At 41.1% G+C, this 21,244-nt stretch overlaps 1 protein-coding gene across 7 annotated transcripts in view; it reads left to right on the top strand.

Moving 5' to 3' along the window:
• POLA1 (DNA polymerase alpha 1, catalytic subunit) overlaps positions 1–21,244 on the top strand; it is a 295,284-nt gene that overhangs the window by 1,841 nt on the left and 272,199 nt on the right. For 6 of the 7 annotated variants that reach the window (XM_019955959.2, XM_070783445.1, XM_019955964.2 and 3 more), the window contains exons 2-12: positions 3,112–3,236; positions 5,672–5,768; positions 7,172–7,252; positions 11,628–11,743; positions 12,475–12,537; positions 13,395–13,487; positions 13,925–14,012; positions 14,306–14,507; positions 14,596–14,774; positions 19,428–19,540; positions 20,626–20,742. In XM_019955959.2, the coding sequence (XP_019811518.1) occupies positions 3,112–3,236; positions 5,672–5,768; positions 7,172–7,252; positions 11,628–11,743; positions 12,475–12,537; positions 13,395–13,487; positions 13,925–14,012; positions 14,306–14,507; positions 14,596–14,774; positions 19,428–19,540; positions 20,626–20,742 (1,274 nt within the window). The remainder of the gene's footprint in view (positions 1–3,111; positions 3,237–5,671; positions 5,769–7,171; positions 7,253–11,627; positions 11,744–12,474; positions 12,538–13,394; positions 13,488–13,924; positions 14,013–14,305; positions 14,508–14,595; positions 14,775–19,427; positions 19,541–20,625; positions 20,743–21,244) is intronic. The other variant, XM_019955961.2, reaches the window with a different exon arrangement.

Raw genomic sequence — 21,244 nt, 5'->3', positions numbered from 1 at the left:
GGTGCTATATTGAGGCTTCCCTGAGTGAGTGGCTTTGCTTTATTTTTGCCTTCTAGAAGCTAGACCCTGTTAGTGCTTAGTGTGGGGTGTCTGTATGTGTGTGTGATTATGCTGCATCTCTACACATACACATTAAATGAGTTTGTTCTGTATTGCTGAGTACAAAGTAAGCCAGGTATCTTCATTTAATTCTAAACTTTATGAAGCAGACATGATTATCCCCATTTCACGTATGAGGACCCTGAGGCTGTGCATTAATCTCAGTCATTGGGTGTACTCTATAGGAACCAACTCTAGTTGACTGAAACTGAACAGGAATTTATCAGAAGAGTATCGTGGTGTTCAGAACCTCTGGAGAGCCAGCCTCCAAGCAGTGTAGCTAGGAACAGTGCTTCAAATCATGCCCCCAAAGTGGTTCATTGAGGAGGTTACTGCCAACCATGGCAAGTACTTGAAGTTAGAGCCTTCAGGTACCCTGGGACATTGCTGGCACTGTTGTTCCAGGTACTCAATCCTCCTGTAGCTATTGCTACTTCTAGAATCTTCCATTAGTCTTCCCCCTTTCCTTGTCATGCTAGCTTCTGATTTAAAGTCTGAGCAGATGTTTGTAATTGGAGGACCTATTTTATATACCCATGCCCTAGCTGCAGGGGCATAAGGGAGGAGGGATTTCACAGTTTCAATATTGGGCAACTTAAAAAAACAAGATACCTGGCCACCATGGCTCAGAAAGGTTAACCGGTTGTCTCATGTCACCCAGTAAGTGGCAGAGCCTGGTTGTGTTGCTGCTTCTAATCTCCGTTCTCCCACTCTATGCTCTCGTGTCCAGCTTACGTTCCACATTGACTTCCTCTTGGTTTCAGAATACGCCTTGCATTTTCACCCCTTTGTAGTTTGGCTCATGCCTTTTCCTTTGCTTGTGCCCCCTTGTTGCCCTGTACTCTGAGAGTGAAGTTCTATTCCTCTTTCTGTGTTGGAAACCTCCCCTTGTGAAGCCTTGTCTGATTTCCCAGGCAAAATTAATGGCTCCCTTTTCTATGTGTTCTCAGTACCCGGTTCTTACCTCTTATATGGCACGATCTTTATATGATGGTGGGAGCCTCAATTTTGCTTTCCTTGACTGGGAGCCCCTTGAGGACTCGCAGCTCTGTCTTATTTGTAATTGTACCCCAAACTCTTTGAGTGGCACATCGTTGCCTGTGGAGTAAGTCTTTTTGAAAACCTATAGATTTTGTCAGGATAATCTGACAAAGGAGTCAGGGGGATCTTGAATGGAATACACTGAGGTCACTCCCAGGGGTCATGTTCAGTAATCTCCAAAACCTTGTTGTATAGGTCTGCTCACAATTTTTTGAAATCATTTGAGTGACACTCAAGATTTTGTGGCTGTCATCATTAAGTACCTGCATTCCTTAATGCTTTTCTGAAAATGGATTTAAAAGTCAAATGTGAAAGTCAAACAATAGACTGAGATATTATAAAGAGAGATTCCACTTCCAGAAAGCTAGGAAAAAAGTATCTCCAGTCACCTTTAAGACAGGTGAACAACAACAGTTGAAACTATTGCAACAGTTGAAACTATTGTAACAATTTATTGCCAGCACTTGGTACATGTTCTGTAAATTGCATCTTCTGCTTCAGTCAACACTTAGTCAAGGAGCTGAATGTTGTTAAGAACATTCCAGTGGGGTTGGAGCTTTTAGGATGCCTGTTATCAATACTTCTCCTTTTCTGTGCTTACTTCTTTTTATAAAGTAATTAGCACCAAATACAATACAATATTCAATTTCACAGACATAGTGGCAGTCATGCTGAGCCTCAACTCGTGGCTGGCAGGCGGCACTGTCTTGCTTGCTTTGGGTATTCATCAGCTGGCATATGAAAGTCTTCATTCTGTGGGTGAAATCTTTTGAGTAACTGTGTGAAGTGGTCAGTTTATGATGACCCAAAGTGTGCATAATTCAAAAGTTGAATGACTGACCAGTGAGGCCCTCTGGTACTTCATTAATTTTCCACAAAACACATTTTAATCTTTGTGTTTTTCATCATCCTCCTCTAATGTCATAACCAGCAGCATGAGATCTGGAAATCAGTGATGGAATCAAGAATCTCCTCAGTCATCTTGGTTAAATTCTCCCAACCCCCAATTTATCCTTCCTTTGAAATTCTAGGCATTTTATCTGTACTTCTGTTGGGGCATGTGTTTCTTCTAAAAGTTGTTCTATAGTTAGTTACTATTTACAGGCATACCTTGCTTTATTGTGCTTTAGATACTGCACTTAAATTTTTTTTTAACAAATTGAAGGTTGTGGCAACCCTGCATCAAGCAAGTTTGTTGGCACCATTTCCCCAACAGACTTCGCTTATTACTTCATGTCCCTGCGTCACATTTTGGGAATTCTCACATTTTTCAATATTTGTTACAGTGATCTATGATCCGGGATCTTGGATGTTACTACTACAACTCACTGAAGGCTCAAATTATGGTTAACATTTTTAACAATCAAGAATTTTTGAAGATATAATGCTTTTGCACACTTAATAGACTATAGTGTAGTGTAAGCATAACTTTTATATGCCCTGGGAAATTTTAAAAAATTCACATGGTTCACTTGATTGTAATATTCACTTTATTGGTTATGGTCTGGAACTGAACCCACTAGTATCTCGGAGGTCTGCCAGGAATCTCCCTTGTCAGACTGTAAGTTCTATGAGTCTGGGGCCCTGTCTTATCTTTGTGTCTCTCAGAGGGGCAGGTAATTTGTAAAGAGCAGGTGCTCCTCAAAGCCTTTCAAATGTTGATTAATAGAATACAAAATGAATTGTCCTTTTATAATCACTTAGTGGCCTGTCATTTTGCTTGGAAAGGTTATGGACTAGGCTGGTCTCCCTTGAGTGTCTCCAGGGGAAATCAGTTGAATTTGGAATTTTTCTCCTAGAGGAAAAAAAATAACAGTTGCTTCAGCTGAGAATTTCCGCAGAGCCACAGGAGCTGCAGATTTTGTATAACATTGAACTTGTATATTAATACTGGCTAAAAACTATTGCTTTGTTTTTAAGGGAAAATAGCTGACAATTTTGTAATGTCTCATAAATTTGGCTTCTTTTCAGCTGTGTCAGATTCCAGGAGTCTTGTAGCTTCCCGATCCCGGAGAGAGAAGAAATCAAAGAAAGGGCGACAGCAAGCTCTGGAAAGACTGAAAAGGGCAAAAGCTGGTGAGAAGTATAAATATGAAGTAAGTAACCATTTTTTCCCTCTGTGATTCATCTAATTTAAGGCCTGTAGGTAATCTTATGTCACCTTTGTTGCTGATTAGAAATATGCATATATTTTAAGTTTCTTGTAATAGTAATTTCTTAATCTCAAGCACACTTGGACATGAGGCAGATTTACAGGTTTTGGGAGACTACTCACCCCTTAAAGTTCCTGTGATTTACCTTACTGATGCTTTTAAAATCCTGAAATGAAAGTAGTCATGGTTTTTTTTTGCCTGCATCTCTGCTGAGTTCCGTGGCTTTTTTGAGGGAACTTTGAGATGCTTTTGCTTTACTTAGGAGGTGCTGAGCAGTGTAGCTGACTGAGCACTGCTTCTCCTTGGAGAGAACTACTTCGTAATCGCATATGCAAGGGGATCCTGGTGGGGGCTTGGACCTCCCCTCTGCTGTGTTCTGCGTGGACTGAATGTGATGTCCTTTTGGCTCTTTCCTTCTACCCACTACTGATGGCCTGGTAAAAAAGCAGAGTGGCTGCCATCTGTATAACGTTGTCGAGCTTCACCTCCAGGGTGCTCCCTGAATATTAATGTCTTCATAGCCTCACGGCTGGAAAGCCATTAATTAATATGAGAAAATAATAATAATAACAGCAACTAATGCAGTTTTTCAGCTAACACTGTTCTAAGTGCTTTAACATGTTCCGTTCTTTAATCTTTCCAATAATCATCTGAAGTTAGACACTATGATTAACAGCATTTCGCATGGAAGGTATCTGAGGTCACAATGGCAGAGCCTTGATTGGAACCCAGGCAGCCTTGTTTGAGAATATGCCTGTTAACCGTGGCCCATTCTGTATTGGGCTATTAAGCAAGTAGAAGAGGATTCTTGTCATTTGGCACCATTCCTTCAAGTTAAGGGAGTCAACCGGATCATAAAGGGTTGCTAAAAGGATTACAGTAAATCATGAGTAAAGCATTTTTAATGTAGGTACTTTTGTAAAGGAGTTCTGTGGGGCATTTCAGATGTTGACACAATGTGACTGATTTCCCATTAATCACTGATGTTAATGGCATGGCTCTAAGAGTTCAAGCTGAGCAGTAGCAATGTTTTAGAGATCGAGTCAAAATGACTTTTTAACTCAAAATGATTTTTAAAAATAGTTTTCTGGTGTCTTTTTGATAGTCTGTAAATGAGTTGCTTAAATGAGAGGCAGAGTATGCCTAATAGACTTCAGGCAACAAAACTACCCTTGCCAGTTCCCTTTCCCCTGGAAGAGAACATTGGTCAGTACAGTAATATTAGTTGGACCAGTTTGTGCTTGGGTTGTCAAAAAACTTAATTTGGTAGGGCAGGTAATTTCTGTTACCAAGTGATCAAAGGCCTAATCAGTATTCGCCAGTGATCCCTGTAGAGCAAATTAAACAGGAGGTGACAGCTCAGCCTAATCCTGCAATTACTATAATCCCTGTAGGTGTGGCAGAAATCCAGTCAACTCTGCCCATCAGGCTCTCAAAGCTCTGTGTCCAGGTGTTTTTTCCCCTAGAGTCTTAGGTCTTCAGATGGAGCTGGTCGTTTCTTCCACCCCTCACTTGGAAAGGCAGAACTGTCAAGAGAAGAGGGGAATTTTTAGCAGGGTATGTTTAAGTTCTTGATAACCAGCCCACCAAATTCTCACCTGGGACATTAATGGCCTGTCACCATGGCAGCCGTGGCAGTGGTGTGTGTCTCTCTGTGCTTTAACTGTGCTTAGGTGGTCTGCTCTCTTCATGTCAGTAGTTAGCGGAATTCTGACCTTCTGATGGTCAGGCAGCCTGTGTAATTACAGGTCTTGCCACTCTGCTCTTGCACTCGGTTTTTAACACCCCAAAATGGTTAGGATCAGTGGTAATACAAACAAGGATTACTCTAAAACCATTTGTAGTGCACCTGTAGAATACAGACTGTGTTTGTTTTCCTGGTTTTTGGAGGGGGATGGATGGGGGAGATTTTCCTTTGGAATTTCATTTGATCGGTTGAACAGTTATGGAGATTATTGTCTTTTTGTGGGGCACCATCAGCTAGCGGAAAGGGAGGCAGCATGTCTCACAGGTTTGCCAAGTACAGGAGAAACCAATCTTGAAATTACAAATGACTAATCCCCAAAGCAGCTAATAAAGAATTGGCTATAATTCAGTTTGTTTTTTATGAAGTAGATGAGTAATTGATGGTGTGACAAGTGTATTATGCTAATGGAATCATTTAATATCTTATGTTAACACCCACCTAAAAGGAATACTAAGTTAATTGATGTCTATTTAAGGAAAACCCTGCAGTGGTGTTGAATGTCAGAACTCATGATTTGGTTGCAGCTAACTCCTTCAGGCTGCCATTCCACTTTGAATTTGACAGTTTTTTCATCAGAATTGTTTAACACTTTCACTCCACTTTGAGCTTTCTCAAACTTGTATGATGGCAGGTAGAGGACTTCACGAGTGTTTATGAAGAAGTTGATGAGGAACAGTACTCAAAGCTGGTTCAGGCCCGCCAGGATGACGACTGGATCGTGGATGACGGTATGTGGGAAGAAGCTACCTGCCAGACACTGTGTCAGTAGCTTTTCATAAGTTCTTATGCAACAGAGTTGCTTCTTTGCTTGGGCAGATAGATGTAAGGCACCTTTGGTTTGGATTTTTCTTAAATGCATGATTTGAGGGTATGGAAGCAGAACAATGGAAAGTTAGTTTTATTGAGGGGCATTTTGGAGAAACCAGACATATACCTCAGACTATAGTATAAATCCTCCAGGAAGTGACTGTGTAGGAGTTTGGAGGAATCTCATACCTGTGGGCTGTCTCCATCTGATGGGGTAGAGGAAAATATGTCATAGAATGGCTGTGAGGATTACACAAGACTGTACTCATGAAGAGTGACGTGGGCAGTGGAAAGCCCTGGGTAGACAGAGGCTGGTCCCCATGTTCTTATAGCCCTTGTGGAAAGCTCGGTGGTTCCTGTTTGTGGGATGTGACTTCTTGGGGGTGTGAGTGCCAACCACGCAACAGAGAAAGGGGGTGTAGACTGCGCCTGCCACTGTTTTATGTTCCTACTTCTGTAATTGGACTTGGTTCTATTCCCAACTTGAACTTGCAGACTAAGTTGCTTTTCTGGACTTCTGGTGATCTTGATTCTTTTTATTCTTCTGGTAGAGTAGAAGTCAGAGAAGGCAATGGCAGCCCACTCCAGTACTCTTGCCTGGAAACTCCCATGGATGGAGGAGCCTGGTAGGCTGCAGTCCCTGGGGTTGCAAAGAGTCGGACACGACTGAGCGACTTCACTTTCACTTTTCACTTTCATGCATTGGAGAAGGAAATGGCAACCCACTCCAGTGTTCTTGCCTGGAGAATCCCAGGGACGGGGGAGCCTGGTGGGCTGCTGTCTATGGGGTCACACAGAGTCGGACATGACTGAAGTGACTTAGCAACAGCAGCAGCAGAGAAGAAGTACTATAAAGCATCCTATTGTGGCAAACTTTGATCCTGTGGGCCAAATTATTTCCTAATTCACCTAAATAGGCATAATAAATAGCTGCTGATCCTTGAACAGCATGGGTTTAAACTGCTTGGATCCACTTACATGTGTGTGGCTATTTTTTGATAATAAATACAATAGTACTACACCATCTGTGGTTGTTTGAATCCGCAAGTGTAAGGGAGCTATAGATACTGATGGCTGACTGTAAGTTATACGTGGGTTAACTACCAAGTTGTGTGAGGGTCAGCTGTATATCTTTTGGTTTTGACTCAGAAAACCTGTGTGAGGGCTGTGTTTCATCTGACTTTTGGTTGAACAGGATTCTGCTGCATTTTAAAATGACGTGGACCAGGAGAGCATCTGATTGGGGATTTTTGTTTTTTTGTCATGGGCAAAATATTGGCTACATTTAGAAATTTGATCCTAATATGAAATTTTGTTCCTGCAGATGGTATTGGCTATGTGGAGGATGGCCGGGAAATTTTTGATGATGACCTTGAAGATGATGCTCTTGATTCCCATGAGAAAGGTACCTGCATTTTGTTTTTAAGAGGGCCATTTTGAGATTTAAGGAATTGTCTAAAATTTCGGATGACTTGGTACTTTGACACAGTTTCTTCAGGGAAAACGGACCTACCACAATTGTGTTTGAGTACAGAAAATGTTCTAATATTGAAAGAAGTGTAGTTATGTAGAAAATTAAACACAGAAAGCAAAAACAACCAGGAAATGAAGTTTCACATCTCTCTATCCAAAGAGTTTAGTCTTACTTATTTTAGAATTTTCAGTGCTGTGGTCATTTTAGATTTGCTGATTTTGAGGGCTACAAGCATAAGTGATGTCTTTTCATTCCTGCTGAAGTTACTTAGGATTTTAGCTCTTTGATAGAAGCACAGTACAATAACAAGGCTTCGATTTTCTGTCAACTTGCTTTGTTTAATTGAAATTTAAAACGATATGAATGAATGTGTTATATTCTCATAGCTATCACAATCATTGGCAAAAAAAATTTTGAGTCAACAAGCCCGATTTCGTTCCTGTAAAATGAGAGGCGGAAATTTTCTTCATATTTTTTTTTTATTTAGTTCATTATTACCACCAAGTGATAGATCACTGGCCAACATTCTGTGGGTCACTTAGAGCTGATTTATTTTAGAATAGCTTTACTGAGATATAATTAACATACCATACAATTCTGCTCAAGTGAACATTTTAGTGGCTTTAGTATAGTCACAGTAGTATAGCCATCACCATGATGACTTTCCTTACCTCAGAAGGAAATCATACCTGCACTATATAGCTCAAGCTAAGAATGGTAGGCTTTTACCTTTTTAATGAGTGTTTAAAAAAAGAAGAAAAGTGGAAAGAAAAATACGCAACAGCTTAAGAGACATGTGGCCACAAAGCCTGAAATCTGCTCTCACCCTTATCAGAAAGTCTGGACCTTAATTTGTACATTGTTGACATTTTGTGACATTTGTTTACTTTGTCCCTCTTCTACCTTCCCAGACATATACACACAGGCTTTGTTTTTGGTGAATTTATTGAAACTAAGTTGTAGACAGCACAACACTTAACTCTCCATGTTTCAGTGGTGATCTCATAAGAACAAGGGCTTGTCTCCTTAGCTGCAGTACCATTTTCATGATATTATCTAAGATTTTATCCTGATTAAGATCCCCCAGTTAGTCCAATAATACCTTTTATAGCTGTTTTTAGAAGTGCAGTCTCCATTTGGATTTTCATGTCTCTTTAGTCTTATTTAGCAGAGCAGCACCATCCCTCCTCTCTTCCCCATCTGGTCTTTCATGACACTGACATTTTTAAAGGGATAAGGGAATTCCTTGGCTGTCCAGTGGTTAGGATTTCACACTTTCACTGCCAAGGGCATGGGTTCCATCCCTGATGGGGAAGTAAGATCTAAGATCCCGCAAGCCACAAGTGTTTGGCCGAAAAAAAACAAAAAAAAAAAACCCAAAAAAACCTACATAAACAAACAAATCAAAACAGGAGCTCTAAAATTGTGGAAAAATTTCATCTCAAATGTTGACTCCTGTTCTTTCTTTGTTTCCTGTTGTTCTTCTGTCTTATACCTGCTAATGTAGACTGTGATATTAAAGCCCCTTAGTGAAGCCTTCCTTGCTAGTCAAACCAGTATTGACCTTCTCTTTTGAGGCTCTTTATTAGGACCTGAATTTTGTTTACTAAACATTTTGACCATTGCCTATATTTGCTCTTCAAACTGCTCCAAATGATCTCTTGACAAAATTAAATTCCCCTGTCTTATGTTTTTCACAAATGTGCTATATCTTTTCATATTCTTAGGCACATTAAAAATATATAACAGAAAATTTATCATCTGTGACATTTCGTGCATCAACAGTGTTTGTACTCATGACCAGAACATTTTCTCATCCCAGATGGAAACCCATACTCATTAAGCAGTCATTCCTCAGTCTTCCTTCCCTCAGCTCTGGCAACTACTGATATGCTTTCTGTCTCTGAATTTGCCTGTTTTGAGTATTTCATAGAGTTGCAATTTGTTTCTGGCCTGTTTCATTTAGCATAGTGTTTTCAAGGTTCATTCGTGTTACGCGTGAATCAGTATTTCATTCCTTTTCAGGGCTACTATCAGATTGCAAGGATACTATCAGATTGCAAGGATAGACCACATTTCATTTATTCATTTATTAGTTATAGGCCACTTGGGTTGTTTCCTTCTTTCAATTACTGTGAACAGTGCTGATATGAAGTTTTGTGTACCAGTTTTTGTTTGAACACTTGTTTTTAATTCTTTTGGGCGTATGCCCAGAAATGGAATTCTGTATACGTATTTTAATTTCCTTTTCTTTCTTACACAAAAGATATTTTCTATAGATGCTTTTGTACTTGGCATTTTTTCACTTAAGAAGATATCCTGAAAATCAGTTCATATCCTCACTTAGAGAGCGTTCTTCCTTGCTTGCTCATTTCTGTATGGCTGCATAGTATTCCATCAATGGTTGTACCATGGTTTGTTCAGATGGTTTACTTGAGTGGACATTTAGATTTTCAGTAATTAGCTCTTGCAGATGATACCACATTGAATAACTGCATACAGTATTTTCCTCAGGGAAAATTTGTTGAGGTGGAATTGCTGGCTTAGAGAATACATGCACATAAAGTTTCATGAGATAGTTCCAAATTCTTCTCCATAGGAATTGTGCCATTTTACACTCCTGTGAGCAACATTTGAGTGTCTATTTAGACACCATGGCCTCGCCAAGAAAATGTATTGTCAAGCTTTTAAAATTTTTGACCCTCTAATATATGAGAAATGACATTTGCATTTCTTTTACACATGAAGTTGGGCATCTTTCATAAAACTTCATAGTATTTTTTAACATGAACCATGTGTTCATGTTTATTGCCCACATTCCCTTTGGGTTCTGCATTTTTTTTTTTTTTAATACCAGTGAAGTTGTTTTTTTTCCTCTGCAAAACATATTGCAAAAATTTTCTCCTCTTTGGTCTTTAAACCTGTTTCTGATATAATTGCATTTATCATTCCTTTCTTTTTTCTTGCAGATGGATTTTGAATCATAGTTAGAAAGACTTGCCCCACAGCCAGGTTACAAGGAATTTGCCTTTTTTATTAAAGTACTTGTATAACTTCATTTTAAAAATTTTGACCTGTGGTCTGTTTGGAGTTCAACTTGTGATTTGCAGGATCTTAGTTTCCCAACCAGGAATTGAACCTGGACCCCTGGTGGTGAAAGTACTGAGTCCTAACCACTGGACAACCAGGGAATTCTCCCGTATGGTGTTTATACTGATTTATTTCTTTACAAATGGGTGAAAGTGTTAATAGCTCAGTTGTGTCAGACTCTTTGACCCCTTGGACTATAGCCTGCCAGGCTCATCTGTCCATGGAATTCTCCAGGCAAGAATACTGGAATGGGTTGCCATTCCCTTCTCCAGGGGCTGTTCCCAATCCAGGGATCGAACCCAGGTCTCCTGCATTGCAAGCAAATGATTTACCATCGAGCCACCAGGGAAACCACAAATGAGTAGCCAACTCATGAAACTATGAAAACGTTCATTTTTTCTCAGTGATTTGAGATGTCACTTTTATTCTGTGTTAAATTTCCATAAGTAATTTGGGCTTTTTCTGGCTCCATATTGTATTTCATCTGGTCTGTCTGTCTATTCGTATGCCACTACCACACTATGTTATCTATTCACTCTGGGTCTTTGGTAGGTGCAGGCTGCTCTGGGATGAGTCAGAAAGCAAGAGTAAAATTGACAGTAGTAGAGGAGTTTGCAGGTAGTTTCTACATGCCCAGAAGAGAAAACATGGCACAAGTTGTTCTTTATGGAGCAAGTGTCTGCATGCTGTTAAGTATTGCTAGGACCTGTTGTTACATGTCCAGCTACTGTTGCTCATAAAATGGAAACTAGGATGCTACAGTATCACAACTGGTAGTCTTCTTTCTTCATAGTTCAATTTTCTTGTCAGGGTCAGTATCACACTAAAATGATGATCTCATGAAGGCTGCAAAGCTAATCCCCTGGTTCCAGATGAGCTTGATCTTTTTATTTCTATGGGAAAATAAACCCCACCTTTTAAAAAGCTTTCTGTTCACATTAACAATAACGATCAAACAGTCTCAGTAACTCATCTTGATATTTTACTGGCCTTTCTTCCATTTTTATAGTAACATTCAGTCCAAGTTTCCGTGAATTCAGCCCATTTAAAAGATTATTTCCTATGTGCCTTGCATAAAATTTCAGTTTTGTGTTTTGAATTTTTAACATTTTGCTTGTCAGAGTCTCATATACAGAGGGCAGGTGACCATGCTTTTTTTGGTTTTCCATTTTGATTTTTGCTGTTGTGTGTTTCTAAATAAATTCTCTTCCAACAGGAAAAGATAATAAAGCATGCAACAAAGATAAGAGGACTGTTAAGAGGGCTGCTGTGACAAAACCGAACAACATCAAATCAATGTTCATTGCCAGTGCTGGGAGGAAAACTGTAGATGTGAGTCTCATGTTTTCTTATATTTGCCTGTTCCTTTGTGCAGCAAAGATTCCTGTTTGTTCATAGTTTACCTTTTTTGTCAGATTCCCCGTAGCTGTAAACAAATGATCTCCTGAAGGCTGCCAGGCTAGTCCCCTGGTTTCAGATGAGCTTGATCTTTGATTATATTTAACATTTGATTATATAGATAATAGATGCCCAGTATGTTTTTGTTTTGTTTTTTTATTTTTTATATATTTTTTGGTCACACTGCATGGCTTGTGGGGTCTTAGTTCCCCGAACAGGGATCAAACCCAGGCCCTCTCAGTGAAAGTACCACGTCCTAACCACTGGACTGCCAGGGAGGTCCCAATATGTTTGAACTCAAATATTTGAGTATTACTTTCCCAATCTCAGTCACTAAGTTCAGTGTAGATTTCTGGGTAGATTGAGGCATCTCCTATCTCAGTGGTTGTGACTTGGAGATAGAAGAGAAAACCAGAAAGCTGAACTGACTGTGTTTATTTTGGTGATTAGCAGGAGGATTATGGAATAAAGCAGAAAACAGAGGGCAGGGGCTTGGGGTTTAGGAGTTATGTTCAGGTCAGTGGTGGTAAAGATCTGTGAATAGTAGAGAAGTCCTCAGAGTGAGGGTTGAAGAGTGACTGGCCAGGTTCTTCCTTTCCCTGATCCTTACTCTGAAAATGTGAAGTGCAGGACTTTCTCATTCTCTCTGCCGTTTTAATTTCCAGAAAGCTGTTGACTTGTCCAAGGATGATCTGTTAGGTGACATTCTACAGGACCTGAACACGGAGGTAAGTGAATCTCCAGGAGTTGTCAAATTTTCAGGTTAACCTGGGCTGAAGAAACAATTCAGTAATTAATATGAAACAGACTTAATTGCTAGAAAGCGCAACAAAATCCAGTGACAACCCCACCACCAAAACCCCAACCAAAACAAACCTCCAAACCAAAACCAGCCCTTCAAATTGGTTTCTTCTCACCATTTTAGGTGAATAGTTTCTAGCCACTCTAGGCTCTGCTGACTGTGGATTGGGCTGTGTGGGGCTGTGTTTGAGGTAGTCAGAATACACACGAGTCAGTGCTGGGAAGGCACGCTGCTTGCGCTCAGTTGCTGCCGTGTATGTGCCTGAAATAGATTGAAGCCTGTCAGTCTGCACAGTCAGGCGTGAGATCCTCGTCCTGAATTCTAAGTGGGGGTGAGGGAAGAGTTGGTGAGCTGTCCCTCGTACAACTCAGACAGGTTCAGCTGTACTGGAATTTACAATTGGGCTGTTTTACAGCAAGACTGAACTCTTGTTAGAGATGTGCTTCTTTCTAAGTGATCCTCAATTAAAATGACTAACCAACACTGTGTAGTTCAGGCTTGACAGTTTTGAAATGTAATATTCTGGAAGGGTAAGGGAGAAGTATGTTAAGTTTTAAAAAGAAAAAAAATTGATGAAGGGTGGAGTCAGTATCTATTCTGGTTTTCTAGTGAGTCTGTGGTATTGTTACTATAGTAACCTCACTGCATGAACATAGATGTGTGGGGGGAGCAGGGAGGGAAAAAAGTACTTTGCTCATTGGGCTTCATTGGGGGAAGAAATGTACTTTTTGTGTCTTGTGGTAAAACAAGCATGGCAGTGAATGTCTGTCTACCCCCTCCTAGACACCACAAATAACTCCACCACCTGTAATAATACCAAAAAAGAAAAGATCCAGTGGAGCTTCACTGAATCCTTTCTCTGTGCACACCCCCAAGGTATAGTGTGGAAATACCTTCAGTCTTGATTTACATTATTGCTTAAAACTTAACATTGTTGCTTTTCTATGTGAGCGAAATGCCTTTGAATTTGTTCTTGTTTTTGTTTTAAATTAGGACTCCTGTTTCATTATATAGTTTCATACATTTAAAAAATACCATGTGCCTGCTTTTTTCATAGTAAATTTTGTAGTAACTGGTATGTGTTTATTATAGGTATTACAACTGTGCTAAATGCAATCATTTTCTTCCTGGAAACAAGTGTTTTTTTTTTTCCCTCTAAACCTAGGTAACAGTAAAATAATTGAAGCTGTTATATTAATAATACATAAAATCATTTTATAAATGGGAACTGTCATTATCTCTGGTCAGGGTAGGACAGTTGCATATTTTTAGTATGCAGGTCTAACTGACTAAACATTTAAAAACATTGACAGGCAGCTCCTTCAGGAAAAACCACTCCCCCAGCCTCAAGGAGAGAGCCTTCATTAACTCCTGCTCCTCTTACATGTGCTGAATTTGCTGGTAAGTCTGCTGTCAAACAGAATTGCAAGGGTGTTAAGCAGTTGCACAGTGCTGTCAAAAGATGGAGGCCCCATGAAGGAGGAAGTGGAAAAGAATTTGAAGGGCTTGCAGTAGGCAGTTTCCCTGAGAAAGGTTTGAATTCATAGCAGGAAAAGTTAAAAACATCCAATTTGGGAATTGAAGAGCAAGGCAAATAACACGTGGGCCAGGGGTAGTCTGCTGTTGCACCGTTGGGGAAGCTTTTGTGCTCGCTGGCAGCAACACGTGATGGGAATGTGTGACGTCACCCTCAGGAGAGCCCGGGCCGCCACTGTGTACAGATGACAAGGAGGAGTCGGGAGCAATGGAATTTGAAGATGGCGACTTTGATGAGCCCATGGAAGCTGAGGAGGTGGATGTGGAGCCCGTGGCTGCCAAGACTTTGTGCCAAGAGAGGGAGCCAGCAGAGGAGGCAAAACACAAGGCTGATTCTGGGAAAGGGACCACATCCTCCTCGTAAGAGCATTTTATGATTTCTCGGCCAAGTAGCGCTACACTTACTCTGTTGGATTTTGTAAGGTTTTTGAAAATGTGATTTTTGCAGAGCAAGTTTTCTCCCAGATGTCTCTTGTTGGGACATGGATCAGGAAGATGACAGCAGTTTCTCAGCCCTGGAAGTTCAAGTGGATTCCAGTCACCTCCCACTGGTAAAAGGAGCTGATGAGGAACAAGTATTTCAGTTTTATTGGCTGGATGCTTATGAAGATCCGTACAGCCAACCAGGTAATCATATATTTACATACAGTAACTCAAATGTCTTTAACACAGAATGGCACCTTTTCCTGAAGTGCTTTAGTGATTGTAATTGGCACAGGCTCTGCCCTCATGTACATAGTAAGAGAACAACACTCACTCACTGTAAAGTTCGTGAGTCACCTGGATGGAGAGAGTTTGTGGTGTGAATAATCTTTACAGACTCTTATTCCAAAAACTGGTTATTTGTAGTTTTGCAGTGTGTGCTTGGAATTCACCATCGATGTATCTGAACATATTGGAATGCACTTAAAGTGGAATCAATCACTAATTGGTTCCTTCAGCAGTGTGAACACCTGCCACATGCCAGGCCCTGAGATGGGGTGAACAAGCTGGGCAAATTCCCTGTCCTGGTGGAGCTTTCATTCTAGTGGGGTAAAGGCAGTTATTTGGGGGGTGACCAGGGAAGGCCTATCTGAGGAAATGACCATTGGGCTGGGTTTTGAGGTATGTTCAGAGCTGAGGAAAGAGTATTTCAGCCCGAGGAACCCAGAAGTGCAGAGGCCCGGGGAGAGAAAGGAGGAGACCTGAGTGGTTGTAGCAGAGTAGTCAGATGACAAGATTGGTTGGAAATCAAGTTGGAGAAAAGGCAAAGGCTGGACGGTGAGGGACCTTGAAAGCTGCGCTGAGGCGTTGAGACCTTACTTTAAGAACAGTGGCAAGGCAGGGGAGGATTTTCAGTGTGGGGTGCAGGGGTGAGGGTAGAGTGGGGCCATGATTGGGTTTACATTTGAACAGGAACCATGTGGTTTATATGGAGAAAAGCCTGCACGTGTGTGGATGTGGCCAGGGCCAGAGTAGGGAGTGTAGAAGACCTGAAGCTCAGTCTATCTCGGGCAGGTGTGGAGAAGGAGAGAAGTCAGTTCTTTTTACTTGTACTTTGACATGAACTCGATGATGGATGGATGTGGCGTTTGAGAGAAAGGAGGAATCAAGGCTAAGTTGTAGGTCCTCCTCACAGAGAGCCAGGAGGGCTCCCGTTTCCTCTGTGCTATTTGAGCCCTTCTGCACTGTGGGGCCAGGCAGGACAAGGCATGTCAGATTCAGAAAAAAGACAGTATACACCCTTAAACAGTTGCCTTTATTCAGATCCATATCTGAATCGAAGGGCAGGTACAAACGGAATCTTTCCAAATGGTTTCTTGAGGACTAAGTATTAAACTCTCAGACTTGGAGCCAGATTTACCACCGAGATACTCAGGGATTGGCTTGCACTGGGAAAATGGTACTGGTCTCTTGGGAGGCGGCAGTATTAATATGCTCCACTTATCAAAGTGCTGAAACTGGCACAGCTGCTTGAGTAGCAAACTGCCATGTGTTCGCTGCTCAGGTGAAGATGTCAGTAGTCTTAGAAATGGTATCTCATCTACTTAAGCTCTAGGGCAAGACCATCTGGTTAGATGCTCTTACCTCTTTGACTGTTTTGTAACTTGCTGGTGCCAGGTGGGCTGGCAAGTGTGATTTCACGAGGCTTTGGAAATTAAACCCAGGATGGCTCTATTGTACAGCTTCCAGGGACCTCCCTGAAGCACAGCCTCATAGCCAGTGCTCTGGAATTGGATGAATGGTGGGCCTACCCATCCCGGAGCCACCCCCCTGTGCCTTACTGTATCCATTCCTTGCAGGATTTTATTCCCTGACTTGATTCATGGTCCCATCAAAACCAGAAATCTGAGAGCCCGCCTTGAGTCCCCTCCCCTCCTCACTTTCCTCACCAAGTCTACTCATTTTCTCCTCCTAAACTAGACAAGCTATCTTCTCAAAACTCCCACCTTTGAGCCCTTCCTGCTCCCAACACCAACCTCTTCATTGATTCCTCAGCTGTCATCCCTCACATGGCAACCTGAATGATGGCTTCGGACGTCAGCTCTTCAGTACAGAAAACCCACAGTGGCTGCTGCATGCAACTTACAGTCCAAATTCCTTAACAAGGCTTCTCTTGCCTGCTCTGTGGGACTTCTGTGTCCTAGAATAGTCTGTACTTGCTGCTCTTTATACCATATCCCTTTCCTTCCTCACCTGACTCCCCCCACCCCCAGTATTGTCTCCTGGAATTTTCCTAGTCCTCCAAACTGGCCTAAGAGCCCCTTCTGTGACCCCCATCATACCCCAACCATAGTCATGGATGCGCCTTTTCAACCACTATTGGGAAATACTTCGCAGTTGAAAGAGGTATCAGTCTGTTATTGGCCTGTCTTCTTATTGCTAGGTTAAAAGGAGATTTCTAGTGCTGCAAAAGGTGTCAGAGATCATCATCTCTAGTTATACACTTAAAGCAGAGGAAGCTGAGGCTCCAAAAGATAAAGTGGAGAGGGCTCAGTTGCAGAGGGCTCAGCTTGGCACCCGCAATCCACTCTGTGATTCCATGGTGCTTCTGAAGTTTTGTCCTCTGTGATTGATGCCAACGGGTTAAATAAGATGGCTTAAAAAAAAAAAGTCCTGTAATCTTAGAGGGTTGAACAGTTTCATCTTGATAGCAGGTAATGATCACTGAGCCTTGCTGAAATCAATGCTGCTAATAAAAACGAAGTACTCCCAAAGACCCTGTTATTGTTTCTCACTTTCTTACAGATTCTAAGTCAGTCAGTTGTTGCTGAATGCTCCATAATTATGAAAAGAATCTTACTCTTTGCATATGGGAAGATATCCTGTCTTCATTATGACTTTTTCAAGGTTGAATAATCCTGACTGCACCTGGCTTCAGCTAGTAACTTTAAGGGGAATGTAATCTTTGTTTACCATGATCTTTTTGTGGCAAATGAGGCATAAACAGTGTCAAATGTGTTGCATGAAGTGTGATATTAGTTTGACTGTAAAATGAGCTATTTGAATCTTTGAATTCAATATTAGGGTCTTTATTTTTCTTTGCATAGAATTTTGTTTTTTCGTCTCTAACTGTTGTGAGGATGACTTTTAATTTTCTGAGCTACTGTGACTTTTTTCTTTTTTAATCATCCCCACAGTCCTCCCTTCCCTCTCCCCTATCTTCCCCCCACCCCCACCTCTTTTACCCCAGCTGAAAATTACACAACTCTTCTAAGAATTTTAATCATCTGGAGAAATGAGAATTCTTAGATGGTCTTATTTCTACTAGAACATGTGACAAAAGGAAGCACTGATGAACTATCTTGTGAAACTGGAGTAATTGGCCTTGTGAACAGTAGCCTTTGCTTGTGCCAGAATTTTCTTAGTGTCTCAGGCAAGTGGCCCTGTTGAATGGCTGTGTTGATGGCTGCTATCTAATTATTCACAGAGCCCAGGATTTTGCATAGTGGCCATCTTTTAGGTTGACTGTCAAATCTCTGGAGTCCTTTCTTTTTTTCCAACCTTTTATTTTATATTGAAAGTGAAAGTGAAGTCTCTCAGTTGTGTCCAACTCTTCGTGACCCCATGGACTGCAGCCCACCAGGCTCCTCCATCCATGGGATTTTCCAGGCAAGAGTCCTGGAGTGGGGTGCCATTGCCTTCTCCGATTTTGTATTGAGGTATAGCCAATTAACAAACAATGTTGTGACAGTTTCAGGTGAACAGTGAAGGGACTCAACCATACATATACATGTACCCATTCTCCCCCAAACACTCCTCCCATCCAAGCTGCCACATAACATTGAGCAGAGTTCCCTGTGCTGTACTGCAGGTCCTTGTTGGTTATCCATTTTAAATATAGCAGTGCAGAGTCATTTTTTGATGGCTAGTTTTGATGAACAATGACTTGATGTCCAGAAAGGCTTGGTCTATTTTGTGGTGTACATCAATTAGGGATCTCAAAAGGAGCTTGTCTCCTGATTTGGTTCCTAGACCATTTGTTAAACTGAAATAGGAGAGAGAGGAACAATACAGATGCTTTCCAGCCAGATGTCTTTGGTAGTCTGTGAAGTAGAAAGGGTGAATTAGGAGATAATAGTTGAGCTCTGAGATATTTACTGTTATATGGAATAAGATATGAGATCAGTTACGTTTTTCCAAAACACAATTTTATGTACAGAAGACTACTGATACACCATACATAGTTATCCTTACATAGAAATGCTAGTTTTTGTTGGTAAGTACAAGTGCTGAAAAGGAATTTAGTATTCTCAGAGTTTTCACAAGAGGTTTAAATAGGAGATTTGTTGGAGAATAGTTTGCTTTTTTGATTTCTCTTAATCTGGGTAATCCTGTTCTAGGGAAAATGTTTTCCCCCCTACACTGATCTAGGATGTCTCCCTAGTTTTCGAGGTGTGTCTGCATTGAGGTGGCATGTCTAATTCCCCAGGGGTTTCTGCACTGACGCAGGGTGTCTACTCAGACCTGGGATGTCGCCCTGATAGCTGAGGCTTGTCTGCATTTATCTGGGATGTTTCCCTACTTCTAGGGTGAATGTTTCCACCAAGTTAGATCCTCACTCTATTCCCTGTCGCCCCGGCGGTCCCAGGTTTTACCGGTGTGATATTGCCATACAGCATAGGTACTGAGTAAAGGAATTGGTCTTTGAGATTGGGCAGTGGATACAAATTTGATGCAGAAAATGACTTAACATGAAAGCATACATGTGTGGACACATTCAGTGAGCTTTTATGTCATCCCTTTAATGTGATATAATTGAAATGTTTACTGTTCCATGATTTTTACTTATTCTTTCAGGTGTGGTATTTCTGTTTGGCAAGGTCTGGATCGAATCTGCTGAAACCCACGTGAGCTGTTGTGTCATGGTGAAAAACATTGAGCGATCGCTCTGTTTCCTTCCCCGTGAAATGGTAACACTTAAGTATATAGCTTTAAATTCCAAGTGCATTCATTCTATCTTCTGCCACCAACCTGGTCCTTCGATAGGGCTGAGACTTATCTACACCCTGGATGGTCCTTTGTTTTTTAAAAAATACTCCTGGTTCTTAGTTGTGGCATATGGGATCTAGTTCCTTGACCAGGGATTGAATCCCGGGCCCCCTGCATTGGGAGATGGAGTCTTAGCCACTGGACCTCCAGGGAAGTCCCTTTATGGTCCTTTCTTATTGCCTGCCTTATGACCCCCTGATAGTCAGCAGCTCCATTAGACATTTGGAAAAGTGGGGAAATGGAGTAAAATGCTGTTTTTCAACTTGTTAGAGCATCAAAGTGCCTGAGTTTCAGTATATAAAGCTGTCTATCCCTCAACTGTCCGTTTGCATAATTATCGGGGTTGAGAATATATGGCTCTAAAATAGGACATGACATTTGGCCCAGTTTTCATGCTTTTGCTCTTTCCTCCACAACCATTTGGTGGCTCAGAGGTTAAAGCGTCTGCCTGCAATGCGGGAGACCTGGGTTCGGTCCCTGGGTCAGGAAGATCCCCTGGAGAAGGAAATGACAACCCACTCCAGTATTCTTGCCTGGAGAATCCCATGGACAGAGGAGCCGTCGAATGGGTCGAAAAGAGTTGGACATGACTGAGTGACTTAACTCACTCACTCACTCACTCCACAGCCATTTAACAGAGTCAGTTCCATTTGCTGACCCTTTTTATTTGGCCTTAACATCCACACTCCCCTCTCAGCCCCAGCCCCTCCCCATCTCAGTTGAACTGTGAAGCATTTTGGTCAAGATTTATAACATTATTCTCCCATTTTGTACGATTGGTCATCTTTATATCTGGTTTGCTTTTGTGATGTCATTGGGAGGAATTGGGCACTGGATTTAGTATATTTTTGGGTCTATTTGTATCTTTGAATTCACCTTGTTCTGTTAGATGTTTGAGTGGGTAAAGATGAAAATTGATTTAGACTGGGTTTCTGGTAGTCAAGAAGATCTTATTTACAGATACTTTTTTCCCCTCCCCTTGCCTGCCCTCTCCATGGGAAAGCAGAAAGTTGATCTAAATACGGGGAAAGAAAGTGGAACTCCAGTTACCATGAAGGATGTTTATGATGAATTTGATGAGAAAATAGCAGCAAAATATAAGATTATGAAATTCAAGTCCAAGGTTTGTATTTGGTGATAATTTTTTCAGTTCTGTGTATTAGTTGTTTGTTAGTTTCCTGATTTATGGAAATTTCATAGATATCAATATAAAACCAATATGTTAACATAGATGCATAAAAACAGTTTTGTCTTTCTCTTTAAACTGTAGAAAATAATGTTCATCAGTTTGAATAAAAAGGTAACATGTAGTAAAGTAATGGCTTCCAATACTTGAAGCATATCTTGTCTTCTTATTCTGAAATGGAGGAGAAACTGTTCTCATCTTGTTTATATTGGTTTATTGCTAAGTTGTCTTGGTCACAAGATTAAATCTTTAAAAGTCAGGAACTGTGATGCTATTTCTGATAGGATAAAGTTCTTCTGTTCATGTGATACATATTGATTAGTTAGTTGTCTTGATTGTAGTGAGATATTGATGCCTTTGGCCATAGTTGTAGGGCTGTAACTCCCTCAGGACACTGGCTATTAACAGTGTTTGTAATAAAGGGAGGATTGAGTTGCTG

This window comes from Bos indicus, chromosome X (assembly GCF_029378745.1).
Source record: "Bos indicus isolate NIAB-ARS_2022 breed Sahiwal x Tharparkar chromosome X, NIAB-ARS_B.indTharparkar_mat_pri_1.0, whole genome shotgun sequence".
Taxonomy (NCBI): Eukaryota; Metazoa; Chordata; class Mammalia; order Artiodactyla; family Bovidae; genus Bos; species Bos indicus.
Note: the sequence above shows the minus strand (reverse complement) of the source record. Positions and strands in the feature narration are given on the sequence as shown.